General features: G+C 40.7%; 1 protein-coding gene across 2 annotated transcripts; it reads right to left on the reverse strand.

The window, feature by feature from the left end:
• Window positions 1-318: 318 nt before the first annotated feature.
• On the reverse strand, window positions 319-26,575 carry LOC137664352 (solute carrier organic anion transporter family member 1C1-like). Of its 2 annotated transcripts, XM_068402290.1 has the most exons (15): window positions 26,491-26,575; window positions 21,974-22,119; window positions 18,547-18,688; window positions 17,601-17,733; window positions 16,851-16,972; window positions 15,841-15,987; window positions 14,624-14,722; window positions 13,586-13,828; window positions 12,801-12,965; window positions 9,236-9,431; window positions 8,022-8,187; window positions 7,396-7,580; window positions 2,987-3,051; window positions 1,609-1,726; window positions 319-541 (listed from the first exon to the last, which is right to left on the reverse strand). In XM_068402290.1, exons 1-15 carry the CDS (start codon window positions 26,573-26,575, stop codon window positions 319-321), a joined length of 2,235 nt encoding a protein of 744 aa, XP_068258391.1. The 2 variants fall into 2 exon arrangements, with proteins under 2 accessions (XP_068258391.1, XP_068258392.1); XM_068402291.1 differs by lacking the exons at window positions 15,841-15,987; window positions 26,491-26,575 and having other exon boundaries at window positions 21,974-22,102.
• Window positions 26,576-27,622: the final 1,047 nt, after the last annotated feature.

Below are 27,622 nucleotides of genomic sequence, written 5' to 3' on the forward strand. Positions count from 1 at the left end.
CTGTTGCAGCTTGACGAGGAGGGATGGGGCTGAAGGGCAGCCATAAAACCGGCCTCTCAGCAAGGGAGCAAGCTGCACCTCCCCGCCATAACAAATCCCCTCACTTGAGTGGCACTGACTCGGCAGGACAAATGGTGAGCAGTGTTTTCAGAGCTGTACATGTGCTAAAACGGTTGTCTTTTCTTTTGGTGTTTACAGTGAACATTACATGAAGGTGAACGTTTTCAGGGTTTATACTAAGATAGTGCTTCATTGATGATGAATTTTTGCCTGGAACACAGCTCACTGGGTAAAGTCACAGTGGAGATCTCAGTTTTCCTAAAGTCTAGTCTCCTTTTCTGGCCAGTAAGTTGTCTGAATTAAATGGTCACTATTGACAAAATTATCTTTCCTGCTCTTTGTCCCACAGGCGCCTCTCTCCCCGTTGGCTGAGAGGGTCTCATCTTGTGAAGAAGACCTTTTCCGGAGAACCCAAAGGACAGCAACACTGAAGAAAATGGACACCATGCCCAACACCAAAGTCAGCCCCAGGTACACATACCTGAGAGAGAAATGATTGATCAGAGCCTATTTCAAAGGCAACATATGACTAGAAGGTATAAAGGACCCATTCATATTTTCATGTGGTAAGGCTGAGTAAGAAAGTTCTTCAAGCAAGGTGATGACCCTGGAGATGAGAGTTTTCCAGCTCACCCAGGTCAGGTGTTGTGTGGTCTGTGGCCAAGAAAGCATCTCAGGTATTAACTGACCTTCTTCACCCCAACGTGCTTAGTGAGAATAACACTAATATTTCTAAGCAACTAATTTATTTCTTTGGTTGCCTCATAAACAACACCAGAGATACCAAGACCATTTGATGGTATTTTTGCGTTACAGGTACAATAACAGTAACAACAACAGCAGCAACAATAACACCATTATGCTTTATTAGTAATGAGTCCCAACTGAGCTTTTGTTCTTTTCTTCAAATTTTCAAAACAAGATGTACCCTCCCCTCATGTTTTTTTCCCAGGGGTGGGGGAAGGGCAACCTGTTCTCTCATTCCCCTTTTACCATTGTTATTCCGTTCTCCATTTCTGGTAATGTCTTTCATGAATGCAGTTCACATAATTACTCTGCTCTAGAAAAAAACTGATAAAGACAACACTGTGCTTAAGCCTCTAGATAAGTCAAGCATGCTTTGTGGCATACTTCCCTTCAGTCTTGTGGTCCAGCTCCAACATAGAGCAATGATGGGGTTTATCAGCCCTTTTACTTACTTACTTATTTACTTACACACACACACTGTCACAGTGGAGTTGTTAAAAAATGGGGGAACCTTTAGTATAAAATCGAGAGTTTAATGATTTTTGGGGCAAAAATCAAGTTACTTAAATATTTCCAGCTGATATTGAAATAAGATAACACACCCCCTTCCCCCAAAAAAAAGAGACTAAACCAAAAGAGAACTCTAAAACCTGAGCATTATTGTTAGTATTGCTAGTCAGACTCTTTCATTTGGCATCAAATCTTTCACTCAAATTTTCTGACAGAAATTCTTCTACCAATGCCAGGTGTAGATGTACTTAAGGGACACAAGTTAAAGAACGAATGGAAAAGAGCTGTTACCTGAGTGCACTGGAGTCGTAGAGTCTGCATGCTCCTCTTCCCCCACATCTTTTGCTTCCCCATTTCAGGCAAGTGGTATCTATGGCCACTCCAAAATACACTGGGGCTGGAATTCCCGCTGGATGTATTTAACAAATAAATAGAAGCAAGAAGGTTACTTTCCAGGGTGATCAGTTCTGATCTAGACATATGTTTGTGTAGAACATTAAATAATCCATTCAAACAACAATGACACTTCTACACTGTTTGTTGGTTCAAGAAGTCGTGTGTTGCGCTGCCCAGGCACACACCGCCCTTTCCTCCCTGTGGGGAAATGGGGTGGGGAGGAAACGCAGCTAAACATCAAAAAGCCTGTGGAAGTCAGCGGAAGGAGTGCTGGTGATGACTTGATTTCCTTGCCCTGCAGGACCTCTCTGGGAAAAAAAAAATGAGATGATACTTCTCCTTTCTTAAGAGTGATTGAGCCTGTTCAGCATGGAGGTAGGGGGTGTCCAGTGTGTTGGTTGGGAGGGGAGTGAGAACGAAGAGAGACAGTGGGGCTGGGAGCCTGCAGTGGGGCTACAAGTATCCTACAAGTATCCTGAGATCCTACTGTGGCTGGGGCAAATCTACGGCAGTGCTTGTGGGTGATGGAAAGTAAAAGCCTTTCTTCAGGTGCTAATGGGGACATCGTGGACTCTGTGAAACCTGGGGAGCCACCCATGGCTTCTGGAGAAGAAATTAAGCCTGGAGGGAAAATCTTGGCCTGCAAAGGTGTGAGAAAGCAGCCAACAGCTTGTTTTGATGTAATTTCAACTGCCCCATCTAGCTCATCTAAGCCTGCTCTATTTAAATGTGACTTGCTTATTGCTAATTATTACCTTTTCTATGAAGACCTAGAGGATTTTAGAGTTTCCAGTCCATTGGCATCTCATGGTACCCTTGATTTTAGAGAAAACTTATAGCTGGCTCTATCACAAGGCTGCAACGAACCCTGCCCTCAGGCACACCTGTGCTTAGATTAGTTCCCTTAGAAACTAATGAAAATATGCCTGCAAAATTATCAAAAATTCCAAGCCATAGCTGTTCTATTATGCTTGTTGTTGAATAAGGAGAGACAAGAAGTAATTTTGATGTTACCTTCATAGTCCAAAGGATCACTTGTCACCTCTATGGACATTAGCAGTGTATATTTTTATTATACCTGACACAGTTATGTCTTTTATGAAATATAAAGCTGCTTCCTTTTTCCAACACTTCTCCCATTCTTTTAAAAAAAATCAGGTAATATTAACTTGTCAGTTAGACACCATTCTTTCCAACAATTAAAGTTTAATTCTAGGAAAAACAATCAGCGAGGAGTATATTAAAATACACCCAAGAGTGCAACCAGACTTACCTAGTACTCTTATTGCCAGAGTATAGATACCAAGTGCAAATGATTTCAAGTGTGGTTTAATGCATCTAAAAATAATTAAAAAAAAGTGTTAAACAGAAATAAAGAATTGACTAAGGACAATTTGAACACAAATAGAAAGCAAGAGGAAGGAAAGAAATGTGATTTTCCTTCTTCCTGACACTGACTTTAACAGAATTACAGAAATATGTAAACAATGTGATATAATCAGAACAGTATCTAGGAATTCTGAACATCTATAGTCAATATCACATTTGAAGATGATACATTTTCAGATAATACCAGCACTTAGGAGTTACTAACAACGCAGGACAAGCATTAGGACCACAAATTGGTTGTGAAATCATGCTTCATTGGATAGTCTTATTCAGTTAAACACTCTCTGAAATTGTGGATCATGACCCAGGCTAGTACAAGTATTTAGGCACTCAGTTTTCATGGCACTGTATCTAGGATCAGGATCTCACCTCCTGTAAAGGTAAATCCTCCCAGCCATTCTCTGACAGAACAGATCATTTGTATTTGGACTTTCCTGAGCTTGGAGCAGAAGTCCAGCATAAACATAGAATAGAATCATAGAATCATTTTGGTTGGAAAGGACCTTTAAGATCATCGAGTCCAACCGTTAACCTAGCACTGCTGAGTCCACTACTAAACTATATCCCTAAGCACCACATCTACTCATCTTTTAAATCCCTCTGGCTCCAGATCAGCCCTGCTTCAGCCTTGGATCATCATTCTGCCTCTTCTAGGAGGGTGGAGGTGGAGGGCAGGAGAACAGCCACCTTTCACATCCACGCTAGCAGCAGTGTGCTTATGGAACCACTCAAATTAGTAAGACAAATATGCTGCTAACCTCACCAGCTGCTCAAATGTGCTGTTTCACCCAGCATGTACCAGACTGCCTATTACAACACCAAATCCAGCAAGAACCTGAGTACATGCTTTATTTTTAGCATGTCAGTAGTTCCAGTCACATGATTAAACTGGGACATGCTGGGTATGTGGGGTGAATAACACATGTGTATCACTATGGTAACTGATAAAACTCCTTGTTGTGACAGTCATTCTATTCAATAAAAAGAAAAAAAAAAAGGGCTGAAATTCAGTTGTCACTATGGATAAATGTAACACTTCGGAGGTCCAGCCTATGTGCTCTGAACTAGGATGGACTCAGCTTCTGCAGAAATTCATGTAATCAGGAATACCTCATAAAAAAATAAAAAGACATCGCAGAACTAAGTCTTTTGTTCCCCACCAGTGATGTTTTATTGTTTCCCAATGTAGCTGCCAGAACAGCATTAAGAACCCATATTGTAAATGATATTTGGGTCATGTTCCCTTAATTTAGTGAAAATGGAGAAGGACGTGAAGGACATACATGGAAAACAACACCAAAGTACCATGGTCAAAAAATCATGCGCATCTCATTTTGTAATCTGAGTTATTTATTCTCTAATGCCCTGATCATGGATTATCATCATTCAGTCTGTTATATTGTGGCTTATACAGGCACTGCCATCTATGCAGGCATGAATGTAATAAGATTTTGAGCTGGAAGGACAGTGTTTTGCCCTCCTATCAGACACATGCTACACAAGCAAGCCTCAGCCTAGAAGTCCTTTTAACCAAATGTGAGGTCATAGCGAGCAAAAAGTGGAAAACAAAACCAATAACTGGATATTTATCGTGTGTTCCATAAGATTTTTTACCCTGCAAAAAAGATCTTCTCTTTCAGATGGAAAAAAAAATTGTTTGAGCATTTGTATTGTCTTTGTATGGAAACACGAGGTCTTTGAGATCTTGAGTGAGAGCTGAACCTCTCAGAGAAATCTGAGACTTCCTTTTCACTGCCTAATCACCTGCTGTTAATAGCTCGTGCTTGAACAACAGCTATCTGAATTGCAGGTTTTTTTCTCCAAAACTTCAGGGTTTCCCAAGTTCCTTGGCAATTGTAATTAGTCTTAATACCACTAAAAAGACATTTCAGCAAATGACTCGGTCACTAGCTGTGAGCATATTTCAATGATTTCAGCCCTGTAAATCCTTGAAGTAAATGTCACTAAATCTTATAGGCTTTTAAGGATTTAGCTGTATTTGTGCTCCATGGCAGGTGCAACGATATCTGCTCATCTGAAAACATCAGCTTGCTTAAGTGCTGGAATCTTATCAGAGCTAACTGAATACTGAATATCTTTTTAAAAAGATAATTGGAAAAAATACTTAATGAAGTCTGCAACTTGACCTTGGGACTATTTATTTTCAAAGAGCATTTATTTTCTTTCCGGGATCAGAAGCACACTTTCAGTTTAGACAGATTTTCAGGGAAAGCCAGTCAGTGATGGATTTCAGAAAAGCAAGCATGAGCTTAAAGTGGAATTGTGCCCACAGATCATTTGCAGAGGAAAAAAAAAGGTCTAAACTTACTGAAACATGTTTTATTTAGCTGCACATCAGATTTGTGTGCCTTCAATCCAGCAGAAAAACATATAACTTCTCAGTTTCAATTAAATAGCTCTCAAAGTAAACTGATTTTCAACAGAAAAGAAAAGCTCTGGAGCAGAACCAATAAAACTGTTTTGCTGATTTCATATAACAAAATGTTTTAGTATCGTTATTGAAAACCTCTCTGAAATTTTCTAAATAAATCCATTAAGCATTAAGTCCTCTGAGAACAAGTTCTGACAGCTGAGAAGTGCAGGCAGCTCTGTGTGATTTAAGCTCATAGGTGTTCAGCTATGAATGTCTCCTCCCAGACACTTCTGCGGTGGAGACAAGATGGGAAGCAGGAGGTTGAGCACGGCAATGACAGTTTCGAGGCCCTCTGTGGTACCATATCTGTACATTTTCTATCATATGTTTTAGGATAGAAAGGGGACATGTGGAGGGAAAGGGGAAGGCAACTGCATCCTTGCATAGCCCTATGCCCGTATTTATACAACAAAAATTCTCTGTGTCAGAAGCAACCACAGAGGGCAATCTGGCGGAAATCCTGAAGGCTTTCTACAAAATCTCAGCTCATGAATCATCCTCCTCTTGGTGCACGGACAGTTTCAGTGGTGCAGAAGCTTCAGTAAAAATTGCCTAAGATGGATTATAACATGATTGTTCTTCTTGGAGTGACTCCTTGGGGAGAGTGGGGCGGGGGGAGAGAGAGAGACACGCTGTGTGTTTTTGCAGTACTCGATAGTAAGCCTACAAGGTGGGTGAGGAAAGCTATGCAGCTTATATGGTTTAAGGCATATAGCTCACTGGCAGTGTTTGTGGAGGGCAGTGGAGAAGGATCCTCTCCTCAATCATTTCTGAAAGTCTCTGTGTGAATATTACTTCCGGTTCAAGGACTGTGCTGGAACCATAGCTGAAGTTATATTTCTTTATTTAGGTTTTTCCATATAGCCTATATTCAGACAGTTCTAGCACTGGCTTTTTCCATGTGATATAAAGACACTGCCAATGAGACAGGTCCTGTTCCAGAAAATTTCATTCAAAAACAAAGAGAATTTTGGGGTAAGAAAACACAACAATAATAAAGATTAGTTAAACTGTATTTACTGTTGTTTTGTTTGAGAAGTAGAATGTACCCATATGGAAATAATTTGGAAAGAGGAACTGAGAAAGAAAGCTTTCCAAACAAAGTGGAGCAGCACTTGAATCCAAAAATTGCAAGAAACTGACAAAAATCCAGATTAATTGCTGGAAGTATTATATTCCTTTTGCACTTTCTAAAATTAGCTTAAAAGCTTACTCTCAGTGATGGACAAATAGTTCCAGCAGTTAAATACGTATTGGAACAATCCCTTGGGACAAGCATTTAATAAAGCTGTGATTATTACGACAGGAAAAATAAAAACATATCTTGCTAAATCTGTCTTTGTTTTGAAGAGAGAAATTTGGGACAGAACAATTATATGGAATACTAAAATGGACTAGAGAAGAGCTGAGTGTATATGGAGGGTTTGGGTTAGACCTGTGTGTAGCTATGCATCAGTAACCACAGCAAGTGAGAATAATTGTCTACCTGTAAGCATACACATGTACACATTGGCACATGCAGAGCTAATTTCCATTTGCATGGAGGTGATTTAACACCATTCTGGTAATGTAAAAGACATTAAGGGAAGTTGAATTTGGTATAAATGATAACCAGGCCTCCTATATCATGTTTAAAACCAGAAAGGTATTGCTGATAAAGATAACCATAGGTACATTGTTGCTTCAATGGTAGAAAACTCATCGTCAAATTATGAGGATGCCTTTCAATAATAAAAAAAATATTTTAAAAGCCACCTTGCATAGCTGAAAACATTTCAAATACTAGGGGGGATAGAGACCCAGTTACACATATCAAAACACCTTGAAAATATTTGGCAATGCTAGCGGCAATTATTTACCTTAGAAGCAGTATGTATCCGGGTGTGCCACCTACTGACAAAGTATATGAAGTGATAACTGATATAACTAGAAAATACAGAAACATTTTTGGGCACTCATTTTCTTTTTGACATGGCCCCACCACAGCTGAGGAGCTTTTTGAAGGAGATTCCAAGGTTCCCACGCAGCTGCAGTTAAAAAATACCTGGAAGACAGAAGGCAAAATTGTATGATAACCTAAACAGAAGAGAAGTGGATATTCAGGAACTGCACATCATGCTTTTTTGAGTAGTTCAAAGTTTAAAACCAAACTGGAAAATGTTTTTCAAAAGGAAAAAGCTTGTTCATTGAAGGAGAAATTTATAAAATGTCTACTGTTGATGAAGTATTTAGTGGTTTTTTTAAACAGTTTTGGTAGCCAACAGATTGAAAAAAAACCCTCCTACATTCTCTGCTTGGGATTTCTGCTCGAAAGAGCAATTGAGAAAGTTTTAAATGTGGGTGGCAGACTGAAAAAAAACCCAAAACTGCGTAGTTTAGGGCTGGAGAGGACATGTCTTACTCAATTTTAATCCACTCACTCTGACAGAACTGGTTGTATTAGCAAAACTACCACATCACATATGGAAATGAAAGATTGTCTTACAGTGTTTTTCCCACTGCTGTTGGATGCCTGGCAACCAGCAAGACAAGCAGAAATGTAGGTAACTCCATTTTCCCCGCAGATGGGGTCCCAGTCGTTCTTGGAACATGCGCAGCCCAAGTTGCACTCTGAAAACTGGGCTTGCTCGTCATCAGTCATCCGTTTCGTTCTGGGGAAAAAGAGAAATTGCAATGATGTTTTCTAGCAGATGTGGAAGAAATCATTATCAAATCGTGGGTTATGCTCTCTGCCAGGTGCACCTGGCCAGACCTTCTGTCTGTAGTCCATTAAGGTGTTATCTCTTCACATCCATGCAGCAGTGTAAATTCTTATTTCTCTCTTATCAAAAGGTTTTCACAATATCACACCACCTACTGTGAGATAGTGGCTACTTTATTAAGGGAGACAGCTAACAAATTCTATTCATGCATTTTCTCAGTTTTTTTAAGATTTTAGTTACCTGAGGCTTGATGCAATTTTAACAAAACTGGACAAAAACGTTTGATTATTCCAATGGCAAAGAGGGGAGTGAGTTACTCATGGGAAAAGGTCACTGTAGAAGTTAGTGAAGAAATGATCAGAATGGGATTAATCCAAACTGAGGGTCTGATACCTTTCACAACAGCTATCTGCCGACTTCAGCAAGCTGCAGCTGAAGTCACCGGCGGAGCAGCTCCTGGGGCTGCTGTGGAGTCGGTGCTGGAAACTCACCCCAAAAAGTGAGGTTTACAGAGTAATAGCATGGACAAAAGTGACCAAAAAGTACTGGTCTCAGGTGTACCTCACGGTTAATATCATGGCTAACTCCTGATTATTCCATGAATCCATAAGTTTTGGGTTCAGAGGCTATTAAATGCCATGGGTTGTTCAGTAGCACACAGAGGCAAGGAACAATTAATTGAATCTCACCCCCCCTACTGAGCTCCTCATATTTCCATAAATCTCTGTGCTCAAAGGATGGGTCCCATGGCAATAATAATTAAAAAGTAATCAGAAAAATAATCTGCACTTGTGGCATAAACCCCTCTGGGCTGAAGGCAACAATCACGAAAGGGTTCTGACACAATGCCCGCTGGAATAGATGGAGTAGTTTTCACCGCCTTGAATCAAATTTCTGGGAAGCGTATTTAGGTCAGTCATTCTCTTTTCAACAACATATGCTTTGTGGAATAAAATGAGGAAGCACTTTATGCTGAAGCGTGCCCTTCCCAGCATACCCGTGGTATGACACGGTCAGTCCGGCCACATCAGAGTTCTCACAGCCCATTGCAAATAATGAGAGGAGCAAAAGGTAACCAAAGAAAGATGATCCCAGGGAGAGTTTCGCAGCCCCTAAAACATTGATTCTCAATTTTTTCATTATCAGTCCCCCAGAGAATATGCCAAAGGCCACAGCAGGAATGTTGATAAGACCTGAAATCAAACAGAAAAATCTGTATTAATGAAAACCCCAGCTCAATGGACTATCCTCCTTAGCCACAAAAACAGCAGCAGCAATAAGATGAAGCAACAAAATATAAAAGATCTTCAGTTGGGCATTTTATTTGTCCAGACTTGGATTGCTGCTACGAAGGTGCTGGGATTGCTTTTAAAAACTTTCTCCCAGGGAAATGTTTCTTTGCTAGTTCTTTGATAGGGGGATTATATATAAGGTTTAGATAATAATCTTCCAATTTCTTAAGTTAGGTGGTTTTCTCCACTGTTAGTCTGTCCATGGAAGGATCATCGTAGTGTTAGTTCAAATACTTTTAGTGTTATTTCTCACAAGAGCTGCTCTGGGCACAGAGAAGTTACCTGGGGTACTGTGCTGCTTAGGGCAGCTGAGACAGCCACGGTCCCACTGCACAATCTGGGGCTTTGCTATAGACCTTCCTGTATTCTTCACCCATATAGCAACAGTAGGGGCCACTCTCTGGGGCTGCCCTGCTCCAGCTTTCCAGGGCAGCTCCTCTCCTTCCCTTTTGCACTGACAGGAGGAGCCTGAACTGTTCATTCCCAGAGGGCAAATTCAGTTTTACCTACAGTGTTATGAAATCTGGAGCAAGACCTGCTTTTTCTGTTTTGATTTAGCCATGAAAACAATAATCCCCTAGAGAAGTCTCCAAGAGGGAGAAAGCCAGTGGTATGTCATCACCTCCGTGACCAGGAGATTTAGGGAATTTCTCTGGTTTTTGGTTGTTGAAATGCTCCCTTAGGTGAGTGTTGCAACAGCAGAAAGATAGGTATATCCCATGGGCTCTCTTGTATCAGGCTTCAGGCAATCAAGTGGAAACGTGTTGAAGGAAACATCTAAAATGGGGTGACCATTGATCCTTACTTGAACAGCTTTGCTCAAAGCAGTGCCCATATTGATAGACATGGACAACAAGACCAAAAAAAAAATCCCATTCAGTACATGCAAAAAAATGTAAATAGAGACATTGTAAATGATACTGCACAGTCAAGCAAGGTGCCCCTTGCTGGATTTCATTGTTACTGAAAACTATTTTCCCAGCTTTACCAGCCAGTTCCAGCACGTTATATTCCCCCCTTTTGCAGGGCTGTGTATGCAGTTTGCAGCTTTTAATTAATGCTGACACCTAACAGTGCTGAGCCCAGTGAGGTACAAAACACAAGCAAGGACCAAGGCATACGTGCACTCATCGAGCAGATGAAGTTCCAGAAGTTTGTTCCAGGGACTGGAGGTATTATAACATGATTTTAAATGACTTGGTATAAAACACCAGTTTACGACATTAGAGTCTAATCTGCCTGCTAGGAAGTGCACTGAGATCCCTTAAATTTCTGGCTCGAGTCAGTGTTTGATTCACCTGTACACATGGAAAAAATCAGTGCTTAGAAGAGATGCTAGTAGGTATGTTTGATGTTAGAAAAAGCCTTATTCTATCTAGTAAACCCAGGAGTCAGTATCTTGGCTGAACACATGAGCCCAGTTCAGTTACTGACGAGGTTCAGGAAGCTTCACTGGGGTGGCAATTTTCACTCTGCAAATACATGAAAATTGTACTTCAGGAGATTTAGAAGGAGCATCCAAAATGTAGCATATGTAGATTAAGACTCACTATATAACTGGTTTTCCTGTTCTCTTTTGCTTGTAAGAGGGGGCTGGGATTGGAACTGGGAGCTATGTGATGCACCAGAGAGTACCCACGCTCTGCCTGCCCATTCCTATGCACCCCTTTTGTTCATGCCTTTGTCTCACAGCCTTACAGATAACTCTATTGCTTGACACTGGCATCATGGAAGGGGAAGGGAGGGGAGCAAAGTGTGTATATTTAAGGAAAATCATACAAACATAGCAGGAGCCATTTTATTTTCTTGCACATTCCTTTGGTTGACTACTGAAAAATACTCTCTTATGACCTCCAGCTCATTTTTTAATAGTGCTCCAAATTTTCAAATTGCTCTGACAATTCTGGTATCTGTCAGAGAAATTGTGATAGAAATTGTTTTTTTTTTAAAAAAAAAAAGAAGAAATAGGAAAAGAATTAGGGAAAGGGAAATAGACACTGTTAGTTCTAGTCAGTCCTCAGCTTTCTTAGCAAGGATGGACTGGGAGAGAAAGGAAAAGGAGGAAGGAAAAAAACCCTTATTGCAGGTATGGCCACTCAGCCAGGATCCTTCCCTAGCCAAGCCATCACACATTGTCTGTTGGATATAGTCCCTATGTTTTGTGAAATCAGGTGGATCTTAATCCTCACTCAGTTTGCACATACCTGAAAGCTTAGCTCCAGAAAATCTTTAAATACAATGAGAAGTACTGTACTGAATGTAGGGATTGTTTTCTGGACTTTCTCTGGCCATCAACTCTGCTGGAAGATTTCTCCTTGCTTTGAGCAGTTTCGTGCCAGGAAATTCCAGCTTCTATCTTTAAGGAATTAACATAGCACAATGGATCAATACAGCTTTTCTGCATATATATACCTCTGTTGCTGTGCAACTAATGCTGCTCTGAAACACGGCAGTTCCCTCTGTATTGGATGGATTTAAACCTCTTTGCTGTCTAATGCTATTGAATCCCTGGACCTCAGGAACCGAGTCCAAACCTGCAGGTTCAGCAACTGGGCGGAGAAGTTCACCATCCTGAAGACATCTCCAAAAATGACCACCTTGGTACCCAAAGGCAGAAGCAGTGTCTGTCTCTCTGTTGTGCTGTACGGGAGGGTTGGGAGACTAACTTCACAACAGAGACAGGTTCTTAGGTAACATTAGGGCAGAAATACCTATTTTTCCTTCACCAGCATCACACTGAGATGATGTTAAGTTTTTAATGTGATCACTGATATGAGTTTGACTTCTTTTTATCTAACACCAACCTCTTCAGAAAGTAAGAAATCACTGGCAATACCACAGCTACTTTATGGTCAGTCCTTTAGCACTCACTGAGTTGATCTTCATTTTTTTGAAATAAATGGGAAGCCAGCAAGGGAACAGATCTGTCTGACAACAAATTTATGTAAAGTATTTTAAAATTAATTCTCTTTTCCATTATTCTCTTGTGATGTATATACATTATTTTCCAAATTTCCAGTAGAATGGGAAATAAGGTATCAAATCGTGAAATCTTTTGCAGTAACACTTACACAGATCAACTGAGAGCTAACTAGTGCTAAAGTAAAAATGAAATAACTTACTTACCTTCTATGAGCTACTAGTTAAAGCCAGACAAGGAAGAAGAAGAAATAAACATATCGTAGAAAAATCCAATTTTTCCTATATTTATATATATGCCACTCTAAAAATGTCCATTTTTAAGGCATCAAGAAGCAAATATAGCATTACCTATAACAAAATTAGTTTTTGAAGATGTTTGCCCATATTGTTGTTCAATATACTTTGGCTTATATGTCACCATGCCAATTAAAGAATTTAACTGAATGATACTTGCGCACAAGTACAGAATGTAAACTGGATTCCCAAAGAGGCTCTTCAGTGATGGCAAGAAGTCTGCAAGACAAAATGGCAGAAATGACAACCAGGTCAGAGAAAGAATAACTGCTGTGAATAATGCTTTGCAACATGTTTGCACCTTCCAAAGAAGAACTGCAGGACATTTCAGAACAAATCCATGAAGTCCCATGATGTTCCTAAGAGCTCCCCCATTTCTGGATACGGGAACGGTGGAGCAAAATACTAAGCATCAATATTCCAGAAGAGCCATCTTATTTTAGATATAGATAGCCCATCCTTATTCTGATCAGATATTGTATGTGTTTTTCTAATGAATGACCTTAAAGAAAAAGGTTGAGCAGAAACTGAGATTGTCATATTTTGGCCCCCACTTCTGCAACAGTCAAGATCTGTGATTGAAAAATTTTTGCAGAGTTTCATATTTGTAGGGCCACTAGCTTAATTTTATGAATCTCAGTTGGAGAAAATCTGCGTGCATGAACAGGTCCAGGGAAAAAATGACAAGACTCTTTTTGTGTATACTAGTTAGGTGGAGAGTGATACCTGAGGGAAAAAAGTAATTCTGAGGCCACTAAAACATGGCCTCAGAAAGTGTAAAGTATAAAAGCTAGTGAGAGAGAGACTCAACAGTCAGGAAAGAAACTCTAGTGACTTGCCTTTTGCCATCTCAGCAATCTTCACTTGTTGATAAGATTTGTGCTGCTCCTTGTTATCCTCAGTGATGAACTTTGACTGCTCAGAAGAGGTACTGGAGTCCTTTCTGCTCTCTGGTTTTGGGAGGTGCTTTGGCAGGAACCAGAAGGGGACACTGGCCAGAACGCTAATCCCACCTGCTATTAAGTAACCCAGCCACCAGGCTCCCACCCATTGCACGTCCTTGTGAGTTATCATTATACTGTCTGGAGAAAGTCAAAAAAAAGGAGAAACAAATAAATGCTATTCAGGAATGTTTGCTGATAACAAGGAAGGTGATTTTGCAGGGACTTTCTCCAGAGGAGTCCACCCTACCCCTCACAAGGTTTATCTGTGTCGTGTGTCCCTATCAGTGTTACATGAGCAATTTTAGGGTGGCAATAAGGACTTGCTGATTCCTGTGACACAGCAGCAGCCTTCCCCTGGCACCACGGGGTCCCCAACTGTGCTGCTCACACGTCCCCGGAGAGGCTGCAAGGACCAAGATATGGAGTAGTCCAGGTGGCCAAGCTCTTGCTCCTAGATGGGCTGTTCTGCACAAAAGTGCCAGTGAAAAATGGAGTGGAAGGTGTTTTCTTGGGAGGAAGGGAATCAGGAGCTCTGGTACCCATTGCAAGACCTCTTTTCCAGGCAATGACAGCCTACTGCAAAGTGCACACACACACACAGAGCTCTTGGCAGGATCCTGAGCCTCAGTCCTGCCTCCTCCTGGTACCTGCTGTCCCCCCAGAGACTCCTCAACAGGGCATCTTCTCGGAGGCACCAGCTGCAGATCTGCGGGGATTGAGGAAGAGTCAGGCTTCATGCTTCCTCCATACCCATCCTTCTTGCTAGCCTTTTCCGCATGGGGCACTGCATTACTGTCATTCTTTTTATTTCATAAAGTGCCCTCTCTAACCTGCTAGCCCCTTATGCCTAGAAGATTATTAGATAGTTCTTGGCCTAAAATAGGCATATTGGAGCCTGACTGATTTTTTTTAAACCTGAGTTTTCTGACTTACCCGGATCTACAAAGCCAAAGTCAACATAAAGTTTAGCACACAGGGATCCCAGAAGAAAGCCAAATATTGGCCCTATAATTGCAACTGTTTGTACGCAGCCTGCAATAGAAAACAGGAGGCTGTTACTCTTCTGAGTTAAAAAGAGCACTGGCTCTTGCTGCACCTATCAAGAAAGTATGACATGTAATGGGTAACAAGTGATGCAGTCTTGAGATACTGAGCCAACTTTTGCTGTCTGGCATGTTAGTTACACAAGTTAGAACACTTTCAAGAAGAAAAAAAATCCAACAATAAAATTTCCCCCCCTACACTGACACTTTGACTTTTTTTGTTCTCGTCCAATTAAAGAATGAAATTCAGCACAAAGGAAAAAAAGTCAGGGAACTTAATGGCCTAAACTCAATAATAGCACCAATCTATGATTGCCAGAAACTCTTTAGCTGACTAGATTAAAGTAACTGAAAAGCAAATGTCAATGATTTAAGTTAACCTATCACTTCAAGTTGTGGTGGGCCCCAAATAAGCTGAAAAATCACTTTGGTTTGGTACCCAATATTAACATGTTTCAATACACCCTCAGCCAAACTTCCTGTATATTTTGAAATTTCAAACTGGATCTGGAAATCTGGGAAGACTGAATCTTTTACAGAGAGAACCTGAGTTTTTGCCTTTTGCCAGGCTGAAAACTTGTCAAGACAAGATGCTGGTGGGTAAGGATATTTTTGGTAATATCTCAGGTGAATGTGCAGAGGTGTTCAGACAATGAACACAACAAGAAAACAGTGATGCCAGCTTTTCAGAGCCTCAGAACTATTGTTTATAATTTTACTTAAATCTGGTGGGAATGTTTTGAGTGCCTGCTGAAATTTTATTTTAAGTGCTTAAAAGAGTACATGTTTTTTTCTCGCTTTCCAGAGAACTGAATGTGCACAGAGGCTCAGCAGTTCACATTCAGAAGAATTAGGAAGATTAGGGTAACAGCAGGAACCTAAGGTCAAATTCTTTCCTCAAATTAAGATAATGGAACTGTGCTGGTATAATTAAAAGGGAACTTGGTCCCTTGAGTGTACATGACTGTTAAATAAACTTTAGCATCGGAAATGATGCAAACAAAACAATCAAAGCAAGTTAATTCAATAACACTCATTCCATTATCCAGAATGACTCAGTTTCCTCTGAGGAAAAGTGCATTAGGAAAAATAAATTAATTATTTTACCGATGTATAAGGCAGCATTCTCTTCAGTGGCATAATCATCAATGTATGTAATTCCCAGAGGTTGGATAGGAGTTTCACCTATTCCACGCAAAAGATTTCCCAGTAAAACATAGATCCACATGGTAGAGCCTGCTTCTTTTTCACATCCTGGATACATCACAAGAGAGATGATGACAATGTGTTTTTCACGACATTTTGACACTGAATGCACAGGACTTCTAAAATACTTTTAATGAAGGAAAACCAGTGTGAAAACTGTGAAAAATGTTTTGAGGGGGGGTGGGGATGGCAATTTTAACCCAATCAGTTTGAGATGGACACACTTTTAACATGAACTGCTTCAGCCAAAGATATTGGAAGTTGGCCAGTTTTATAAATTTGGTGCCGCATCCCATTTTAGAAACCTTTTTTACTTCCTTCCAACCAAAATTGGGATCTCCGAATGGAAAGATTTGGGAAACATTGACAATAGTGACCACTACGAGCCACATCTAATCCATAGATACAAGGATGCAAACACATACACATTTTGTGACATTGATTTGTTCATCCACAGCTTATTCATGGCCAGGCATCAGGGAAGAAGGCTCCTTGCCCACAAGAAGCTCAACTTGCCCAGAGGGGAGACAGCTTTTTGGTGTGCAAAATGGGGTCAGCAGGCAGGGAGAGAAACACGAAGGAGGGTCTGCAGGCTGGGCGACCCAAGCGGCTATTTCCAGCGGGGTGAGGATCCAAAGGCACATTCGCCAGCAGAGGGAAGATCATGCCTTTCCAAGGTCCTCATGGGAGATTGTACGGTGTTTTTTCAAGCCATGAAGCTGGAGAAAGTTGCTGGAGGAAAGGCTGCAGCCTGAAAAAACATCTTGGCAGTAGATCTGGCTTTTCTGTGGGAAAGATTTGTCTGATTCCCATTTACTATTTTTTGCATTCTAATAAACTATTGCATGAGAGTTTGGGAGCCTTTTGGTATATTTTCATGTGCTTATCACAATATTTGAGATTGTGCTCACCTGCATTTATTTTCGTTTGAGATTTTTCCAAGATTGAGAGTGGGGTTTGGGTTTTATCCTGGAGACACAGAGAGATGCTAACAGTCGAGTTGATGTTGGAAGGGAATCTTTCATACCGATATCTGTTTATAAACCAAAGTTGTTTTTTACTGTCCAAACTTATAAGAAAAAGCAAATAGAGCTGTTACTACCAATGGAAGATAGGCCCATAGCACTAAAATGCAGATTTCATTGGCATCCAGTGTTGCCAACGATAGTCTACAGGGGATAAATGGAACTAGGTTTATGCTGTGGTAGTAGATGAAAATTGTCCCTTTGGTTCTCTCTGTGTTGCAGTGATACATTTCAGTTTAACAGGCACTTTGCTCTGCTGTGATACATGAATCTGTACCAAGAGATTATCAGACAGTGGGTGTATCCTCTGTCTTGTGTTTGATACCCAGATTGTCTTCCTGAGTTTAGTCATCACTTCATCACTGAAGCTTCAACAGTTTTTAAACTGTGTCAAAATGTGGCTGATCAAGATCTCAGACTAATAAAATGGTAAGTTGATTACAACTGAGAATAGCATATATGTTAAATTATTTTCTCTGCAGTAATAAGTCTAATTAAAAAAATATTAGATTGAGTAACCACATCCTCATATGCCTATTTCTACGGGCATCTTCACAATCAATGCCTAAATATTTCAGTGAGCTAACATTCAGTGTGCATAGCCCAGTTGGAAAATACTGATCACTTTGCACTTACCGTCCCATGAAGAACTGGGGCATCGCAATTAGGAATGTTCCAGCTGACATAATTAAGCAGCCTGCTCCAATTATTCTTGGCCTGTGAAGCTTCGCTCCAAAGTAGCTTACAAGAATTATGATTAGGAGGTTCCCTTTGAGAGTACAAAAGGAAAACTGAGTTTTACAGCTTGTCGATAAGAGGTCCCCTAAAATAATGATTCCTAGTACGTGGTATATGCAGCGATTTCGGGGGAGAGGGCTGATCGTGTGGAGTTGGTGTTTCTCCCTCTTTCCAGGCATTCTTACAGAAGCCCAATGCCTTCCGTGATAAGAAAACCATAAACTTTTGGATAAGCAGCTGGAAAAGAGAAGGACTGTGCCAGCTGAAGAGAACAATACCCAGGAAAGCAGGAAACGAAGGAATCAAACAGAACTTTACACACTTAAGATTTCATTCCTGTGAATACCACAGTCCACTGAAGATCTCCACGAGATAAATTCAGTAATCTGAAATTGGAAGTGACAATGTCATGCTGGAAACCTTAATGCAAGAAGGAAGGGGATGGACTGGGCAATGGACGTAGATTACAGTTAGAGGTTTGTACTCTCGCTGCTTAATAAATCATGAAGGGCAAGCACTTGTGAGGGAGGTGGATTGCTGACAAAAGGAGAGAGAAAGCAGAAATCTGTGCAGGTAAATTCTCATTCAACAGTCAAAATTTCTATTAGTATTTATTAGCCAGACACTAAGCTTATCAAATTACAAAATATCTAGGACTATGTTGAATTGTTTGTATTAGCAACCCTATCCTATCCAACGTAATCATACTGAGAGTCATGCTGATTCTTACTAGGTGAATCTTGCTCAGTTTTAATGGTTCAAGGAGATTCATACCATCATTTTTCACAACAAATTGCATCACTGTTTTTTTCTGAAAACAAAAATGGGTTTCTACAGCACATACCAATTTCAAAACTGCCATCAATAACGCCAACCAAAGAGGAAGGGATATCAAATCTTCTTTCTATTTGTGTGATAGTACTTTTTAGATAACTTCCTGACAGTGCTTTAGCAAAATAAACAAAAGACAATGCACCAAGAAATATCTGTGAAAGAAATTGACAGTGATTAAAATCAGGCAGTACAGAAGGCTTTACTTTATGAATTATTTTTAAACAGTTCTTACATTCCCACCTCTTATTTTCCCAAATAACCACATCAATATTTCTCCTACTTTTTATGAAATGCTAGACTGCTGATTGGTCCATTTCTTATGAGCAATAATGATATAAAATGAACTTGCTATCAGCCACCTTTTATTTCAGGTAGATGCCAAAGCTACTGATGCTTTGAAAGATAGAGACATATATCACCCTCCTGATCTCTCTAAGGAGGGGGTATCTTACACAATAACAATAAGGGTAAATGTTAAGTGTGGCTTGGTGGGGAGGTGAGTTGTTGTTTGGGCATTTTTTAACATAGGCTTTTGAAATCAGCTGGATTTTAGAGCCCTGTTCTGGTAAGCTGTTCCCACTGAAGCCCCAGGTGGTCAGGAAGGAGAAGTCTCTGACTCCTGCTACTTGGCTCCATGAGTCAAAGAGTGACCTGCCAGGCAACTCTCTTCTAGGCTCATCCTTTCCCCACCCTTTCTCTTGCAAGCTCTAACACATACATTTTCTTTTGAGTACATACTGCATTTTGCTGTGGAACAACCTTCTCTCATCCTTTTGTTTTGCAGAGGCAGTTATTTTCTCTTAGTTATCACTATATCTGTTTTAGTGTGTTAGTCTGAATCAGGAGTGCGCTTTGGTACATACTGCAAATGTGCAGACTGAATCTGTTTTACACAAAATTAAACCAGCAGATGTGCTCCAGAAGGGCACTACAGTCACTTCAACAGCTAATGGCTCTTCAGTCTCTGGGACAAGACTAGAGCTGGTCTGAAGTAACTCCCCACCCTGAAATGCATACAGTGGGAGTGCAGGGTCCTTAGCACCTACCATTTCACTCCTGCAGAGCTATTGTGTAAATTTGCCTTCGCTGAATGCAGCCTCACTGAGTTTACAAGCTCCAGGGATACTCGCACACTGTGCAATTGGTCATGGAAACCACAACATTACTTTCTAACGTTAGATACAGGTTGTGTTGACTGAATATATAGGGATTCTCTTTGTAAAAGGTGTTGAAAAAAAACCCCAAACCATAAACCGGAAATTAAAAGACACAGTAATGTCTTGTATGAAGAGAGGTCTAGACCTTTGTCCTCGTCCCTAGGCCTGCTCTCTGAGCAGTCACGCTTCCAGTAAGCAGGTGCTCTAAAGCTATGTACTCACCTCCTACAACATCTCATTTGACAAGGCACATTGGTAATAACACTGGCATCACTGTTGAACACAAATTCTTGTGTTAAGGTTCAAGTGTATCTCTGTGTCACGTTCAACACACTTTACTTTATCCAGTGCTGGTTATTCCTTCTTCAGAAACACGTGTGGGTAAATAAACAGTATTTGGTTCTTATTTCCCCGAGTGAGGGTTCTTTAAAAGCTCTCTAGTAAAAAGATTGACGTAGTGTTTTATGATTTCTGTGTGTTGATGCCCTTGGATTTTAAATAACAATGTGAAAGCAAATATGGTTTTTCACAGAAAAATCATATAGGTCAATCTAGAAATTCAGATGTCTCTGTTTCTCTTTGGCACAAGTATTTCCACGGGGTTTGCAACTGTCCCAGGAGGGAGGTGGAGACCATGTACAGTGGTGGAAAAATGTTCCTGGTTTAGAGCTGGGACAGAAAGGTGCACGTAATTTCACATTCTTCTGTGGTTTGTCAGTGACTGTGAGTAGATATTTCACTACATATTTTTGGTTAATAAAGGCAATTTTAACACACGTGAAAGCTGATAATTGGTAAAAACAACCTGTTGAATCTGCATATTGCTTTGGTATTCTAAAGGTTAATCATATTTTGATTTGGTTTTGGTTCCCAGAAGCCACAAATTTTTTGAACAGAGAGAAACTGAGCTGAAATATTATTGCTTTTCTATTTTTGGAGCTAATAAAATGATTCCTGACTGGCTAATCTGTGACTGAAAGTTTGTTCAATGAAGGAATTGGATTATTGTTGCAGGAAATGGAAGAACAATGATAGAATTGCTATTATGCTACAAATTTAATTAATACAATGCACCTTCAGTTTCAAAACAGGACACCATTTCTGGGCCTTTACAGGATCAGACAAAATCAAGAAGAATATTCAGGAATCAAAATATTTTTATAGCAGTCATCAGAATCAATTAACTGGACAATATCTTAACTGCTTTGCATAATTGACAGACTTCAGGTCAACTATTGCTGAAGTCATTGACTGTATTGGGAGCTGGATTAATATCTGAAAGTAGGGTGTGTGTGTGTGAAAGACTGTGCAAGATGAAAAGAACTGAACAAGGCCAAAGTCTCATTTTCCATATAACTCAAAACATCTTATCTCACTGTTGTATGGTGATTTATTGAGACCACACCCAAGAGAGTGTCAGTATTTTACAGCCTGGCTTTGGAAAGGAGGTAGAGATAGTCGGCAAAGCATCACGCTGCCTCCTGTACCCCAGGGCCCCACACAGGGAGGAATGTTCCTCCAAGGTACAGCGGTCCTACCATCAGGTAGGTACAGCTACGTTGCGAGGCTTAAAGCAGGGAGCATCCATTGCCTCGAGGAGGTACTTCTCATGGGTGAGAAAAATGCAGATACAGCAGTGATACTTCTGCAGTTTTGTTTCAAAGTCACCTCACGCAGAGTTCTCTCAGATCAGGAATATTACAATAATACTTTAATAATATAGCACTCAAAACACACTGACCATAACACAAACATTATTTTTCAGAGCCCAGAAGACTACCATGGCAATGATCTTATAAAAGCGATCTCTACTAACAGCTGCCTGGGGTGCCTGTCTGCCGATACTCTGTTCTTAACTTCAGGAATATAGGGTGGTACAATAAGGACGGTACAGCGACCTTTCAGGATGATCCTTGAAGATCTCATAACACAGAAGCCTCAAACAACATTTTATGTTTTAACATTGCCAAACATTAGGCAAATACAGACTTGAAGTAGACTTTTTTTGTGACCTGGAAATATCTTTAATAATTTCATACTGACTCAGCAAGACATAATTAGAACTGAAAAAGGGATAGTTCACCAAAAAAAAAAAAGAGGTTTTCTAAGTCCCGACTAGAATATTCAAAAACTCTTACTCTACCTTTATACCTCCACAACACGACTGTTTTTCCTTGGATGTCAGCAAGACATAATTAGAACTGAAAAAGGGATAGTTCACCAAAAAAAAAAAGAGGTTTTCTAAGTCCCGACTAGAATATTCAAAAACTCTTACTCTACCTTTATACCTCCACAACACGACTGTTTTTCCTTGGATGCGGAAGATTCAGATTTGAATGAAGATCGGTCAACAGGCAGGATTGTGCTGTTTGAGAAAAACTGAGCGTTGTCTTTTGATGAAATGTCCATGATGATATCCTCTGCCTCTAAACCAGAAAACATGAACATTTTAAAAGGGCATCCTATTAGCTCAGCCTCAAAAGCTCGTCATGTGACAGCAACACCCCGCTGTACTGTTTTCCCTACAACACCAATTAACTTTACAACAGAATCTGACCAGTGCACTGGATGTTTAATTATGGAAATTTGCAATCCACTTGCCTATAATAATGAAGATTAAATCATACTCAGCAAACAGTCGTCATCTTCACTCTCTAGCTATCATCAATGTGATTTCACTGAATATTTGACCGAGCATTACTGGTGGGCGAAATGAAGCTTGTTAACATTTTAAACAACATGTCTGGAGCCTATATGTAAGTTCATGTTTCTAGATGTGACCATGTCTGCAGCGATTTCTCAGAGCTGATCTCTGAATTTCCCATATATCTGGGACATTAAGTAATTAGATCAAAGGAAATCTAGCCCCGTTAATGAGGGACTTGAATTGTTTTAGATTGAAACATTAGCTCTAATCATCTGATGTTAGCTAATGAGTTACACAAGAACAAAGAGGTTTAGTTCCCTTTACCATTTTAGATAGAGCCTTAGGGCTCAGTGGTCAGTTGTTACAGGAAAAATGTGAATTTGCTTCTTTGCAGGTAAATAGAAAGAAGTAAGTAAAGAAAACCTAAATACTGCACTTTTTGAGAACAAAATATATCAGTAATTCTTAAATCTCTACTTACATACTGCAGAACTTTGTTCTTAATTTCAATCTCTAAATCAGATCTGAAAATATTTATGAAATCAGCTTGTGTTCACTTTTAAGCAGCATTGTTTTATAGAACTGCTGGCTGAAAATATGAATAGAAGTTCCTATTCTTTTATATTTATCTAGAGAGACAGATCTTACATAAGTAAAGAATACATATATAGGTTTATGTGTATGTATATATGCATGTACATACATGTGTTTTCATGGCTTCCCAAGGGTCTGTGCAGTAGGTACTTGTGTTTCCAGAAATGTAAGTGAAAATAACAAAAGTATATCTAGATGCTAAGGTTTGCTCATGCAATACTTGTGTAGGCTCTGTTTGTATATGGCCAAGACAAAAAGACTGTGGCTGTGGTACCAAAGTTTTCACTGATCTCTCTCCATCACATCCAATAAAATAAGAGCTACTGACTACATATAAGAGAAATATTTGCCTCCTGACAGGGACTCTAATATATTTCAATGTCGGCACTAATAAGTACACAGATTTTTTTAAAACAACAATAACAAAATAAGAATGGTTTGTGCTTGCTGCAGAAAACTCATAACCTATTCCTGCTCTGCTTCTGACTTGCGATCTTGGGAAAAAGTCACATTGTGTCTCTATGCCCCACTTCTAAACTGGTACAACGGGGAATGACAGCATGTACCTCACAGTACACATGTGAGGATAAATTTATTCAAACTTGTGAGCATGGGCATGTAAGCACACCTCACATAAGGTGTGCTGCCACGTAAGCACATCAAATAGCCTTTAGCTTAAGGTTTGAAATGCTCTGCATATTGCTATTACAGCAATCCCAGAATGAAAAAAAAAAATGAAAAAGGAAAACATCTGAAACACGGCTGAGTGAATTGTCCTTATCACTGAGCAAAGCAACACCCAACCAGAGAAGGTCCGGGAGAGGAGCAGGGGGCCTGCACAGTCTCCTCCACTGCACCCCATATACAGGGTTGACCAAAAAAAAAAAAAATGCTGTGGAGGTGTGGGGGTGGGATATGACACACCGATGCTTGACAGCAGCATACAAGTTCTTGCCACACCAAGCTGGTAAAATGCTCAAATGGACAGCAGTACTTAAACGAAACTTTTACTCAGCGGTATAAAAAATTACCATTTATTATCTGACTCTGGATGTCAAATGGAAGTGTGCTAAGAAGGACTGACAGCCATATAAGTTTTACAGGCTGTAATGTATCCTCAGTTGTTCCTATGGCACAGCTTTAAGGAAGTCAGTAGTTTGCTGGCCTTGAGCAACCTGCAACCATCTATCTCAGTGCATCACTTCGGTTGCCCTGGCAATGCCTCTGAGGGAAACTCTTAACACAAGACAGAGACCAGAGCGGTGTGCCCAGTGGTACTACAGCCCACCACAATATTAGCTTTAATCTTTCCTCTTTTATGCAGCCAGCATAAATACAAGTGTTTCACTCTATAATCACAAACTTGCCCTATACCACTAAAATACTTTTTGGTGCCAATGGTATTATACTGGGAGTATGTGTAATACACTGCCAACTGCACTGGAAGGTCAGAGAGAGTTCTGGTTTTATCAAAGCAGATAAAGGTGGGTAAGGATGGTCTGTTACTGACTTGGGTACAGTGATAGCCTTGGGTTTTTGACATAACTTGGATAGCATATTTATCCAGTGCAATGAAACATGAGGCCAGATAGCCACATCAGCTCTTCCTTCCCAGATGTGGCAAGAATGCCAGTGAAACATAATCCTGAGTAGTGGCGCATTTCACTGAGGTCAGGTTACTGGACCAGTTTGGCTAACAACAACAAAGAATCAGTCTGCGGCACTCCGCTTGTTGAAGAAAGGTTGGTTTTGTTCTCTATCTTGTACTTTAAAAAAACAACATAAATGCAGTCACCTCATCACCACTGAAACACTCTGGGCTGAATTCAACCCTCTCATGGTTACAGTGCTAAATTCTACCCTTCTGTATCTAGCAGCCTCCATGCATCTCTCCCTGTGTATATGTGTGCATCTGTCTGTGTGTGCACATAGCTGAGATGTATATAATCATGCATTCTTTACGTGATCTAACACATGTATGACTGCAGAAGTGTCTACGGTTGGATGCATATGCACACACACAAATATTTTAAAGCTAGATCTATTGGAAGACAAACTCCTAACTGAAAAGATATCATTATATGTGTAAAGTGCATTCTCTCTATTCACTAACTGTTTAAAAATAAGATGTGACCAACAATTAACTTGGCACAAGATTTAGATTTGCTTGTTGTTTTAAGCAGGTATCTTTACTACATAGTACTTGCAATGATAAAATCATAGTCATTGATCTTGTCAGTTGTTATTATTAAACCTGCACACAACCTTCCAAAATGCAGGTTTTCTGGCAGTAAAGATATTCAGCTCTTATATAAGCAAATAACCCTATGGGGAGAACAAAACCAAGTGTACCAAAGAATAAACAGTTAAATGTGTATACATAGACAATGCATTTTTCTCTTTCTTCAACCAAATACCATCTAAGCAGTATTTCCTAATTACAGGTAGCATCTTCTGAAGCTTGCAGAGCACTCTGAAATCTTCAAGGATCTCTGAAGACATTTAATCAATGGAGTTTCCATGGATTAGTTCTTCTAAATCCCTTTTGTAACTTTTACCTGAGATTAAGAAAGCAAGCCATTGAAGAAAGCACTGAAGAAAGCACTTTTCTGTCCTAACAAACTACTCTACTCCATGATAGTCAAGGAAGAGCAGGTATATAAATGAAAACAGAGACTAATTCTGTTAATGTATCATCCCCAAAATAGATGCACAGAACAGAGGTTCTTTTGGACAGGACTACAGCGGGAGGCATCAAAACCAGAGATATTTTGGTCGCTGTGAAGCTAAAGGAGGGAAGAACATGGTGTTTTAACCACCACACTCTGGAAGAATCAAACCAAACCAAGCAAGTTCCACTGTAAAATTGCCTTTTGTGGGAGTACTGAAATAAATAGTGGGCAGAATTTGATTACCAGTCATTCTAGCAGGAAGGAAGGACACTGAAGCGGGTGCCCTGAAGTCGTCACACCTACAACTGAGTGAGTCCAGGCAGGTGACATTCTGCCCAAAGGACAGCTGCTGGCATGCTCACACCTTCTCCCTGCCTGTCACTGGGGCACAGCTGGGGCTCCCACCCCTCCTTACGTTCCTGGCTCCAGCTGGCTGGGGTGCGGGAGTCCTCTCTGGTGGCTCTGCTTTCTATCCCACCAAAAGCACGCCCCATCACTCACCTGTGACACAGCTCGGGTGGCAGCAGTGCTCACCCTGCCAAGGGCTGACATGTGGGGCTGTGCCTGATGGTCAGGTCCAAGGATGAGCCTGTCCCTGAGCATGCATGCAGCGGGCTAAGACACCACCAGGCAGTTTCCAAAGAGCCCCTCCAATTATTCAAACTCCAGGCAACGAAAAAGTCCTTCCCTCCACTGGAAACTCCTCCGCTTTGCAGTAAGCCTCCTTAGACATGCCTTTATTGTGGGTCAGCCCGCAGGCATAGGAGCTGCACTTGCTAGAACAGGTAGATGCAGGAGACCGGTACAGAGACTGTGAACTCAGCTAAAGGACATCCTCTCTGAAAGGTGACTCAACAAAGAGAAGAAGAAAAGCAAAGTCTTACCTGGCAGCAGAAATCCCCAGAGATGGTGCCTACCAGTTTTCGTAGGTAAGCTCCCTCTATTGCTTATGCATAGCCATACATGCATGCACGGGCACTGGTCCCAGCTTAGAAGCGGGAAAAATTGGAGGGGGAAACCACCTCTTAGAAATTACCCTGTCTAGAGATGGTGCATCTTATACTGGAGGCAGAGAAAAGAAAAAGCATAGGGGTGGGGGAACTTGTTTTGTCTCTTGTTTTGCGTGAGTATTTGGTATTCGTCTCCCCCCCCATCCTCCTCCCCCACCTCGTCACTTTTTTTCTTCCTTTCTCCCTTCCTATCAGCTCCAGGACACTGGGCACACAGGCAAAGCAAAGATGCCAGGTACCCTAGCTGGAAATCCTGAAAAGCATCTAAACCCTCCCTGGGGTATTTTTCTTTGTAACTTGCTGTAAGTTTGATGGGGCACGTGACAAAGCTTTGTGGAGAGGGAAAAAAAACCAACAACCTGATCTTCTTAATTGCTCTTTCCCAAGAAACTAAAGACTTCAAGGGGGAATGGTCGAAAAAAAATAAAGGGGGGGTGGGGTGGTGCGTGGGAGAAGACAGGATGTAGGGTGAACAGGTGATTCACAAAGCTTTCCCATCCAGACACCGTCATTCCCAGTATGCCCAGTAAGCCCTGCTCCCCAAAAGCCTCAGGGCAAAGTCCCTGTCAACATTAAAGGAGAGGACAGAATTGCGCAGGAGAGACAGTCAAGTCCTTTGCTGCAATGAAAGGAAAATTTTGCACACTTTGTTCCCACACTGTGTTTATCCTGTCAGAGGGTCATGGCTACTGAAACAGCATTTATTTGCACGTTTGTGTAAAGGTGAGGAATATGACTAGTTCCCAGTGTAGTAGTTGCTTGAGCTGAGAGAGGTTATAAATCCTGTGCCTTCTGTTAACCTGTGAACTTTAATTATACAAACAGAGAAGGTATTAAAACTATAAATTATTCTTCTTTTCCCCTTCTTGCTCTTTCCCAGCCTCTGTAGCAGGGTATGTTCCCATGGCAGCTAAAACCTCACTGACACTCAAAACGGTGCCGTGCCAAACACGGAGCCTTGGAGCAGGCTTCTGCTTTCCTAGATTTAATACAAATTATTATCTGT

Source organism: Nyctibius grandis, chromosome 5 (genome assembly GCF_013368605.1).
Source record: "Nyctibius grandis isolate bNycGra1 chromosome 5, bNycGra1.pri, whole genome shotgun sequence".
Classification (NCBI taxonomy): Eukaryota; Metazoa; Chordata; class Aves; order Nyctibiiformes; family Nyctibiidae; genus Nyctibius; species Nyctibius grandis.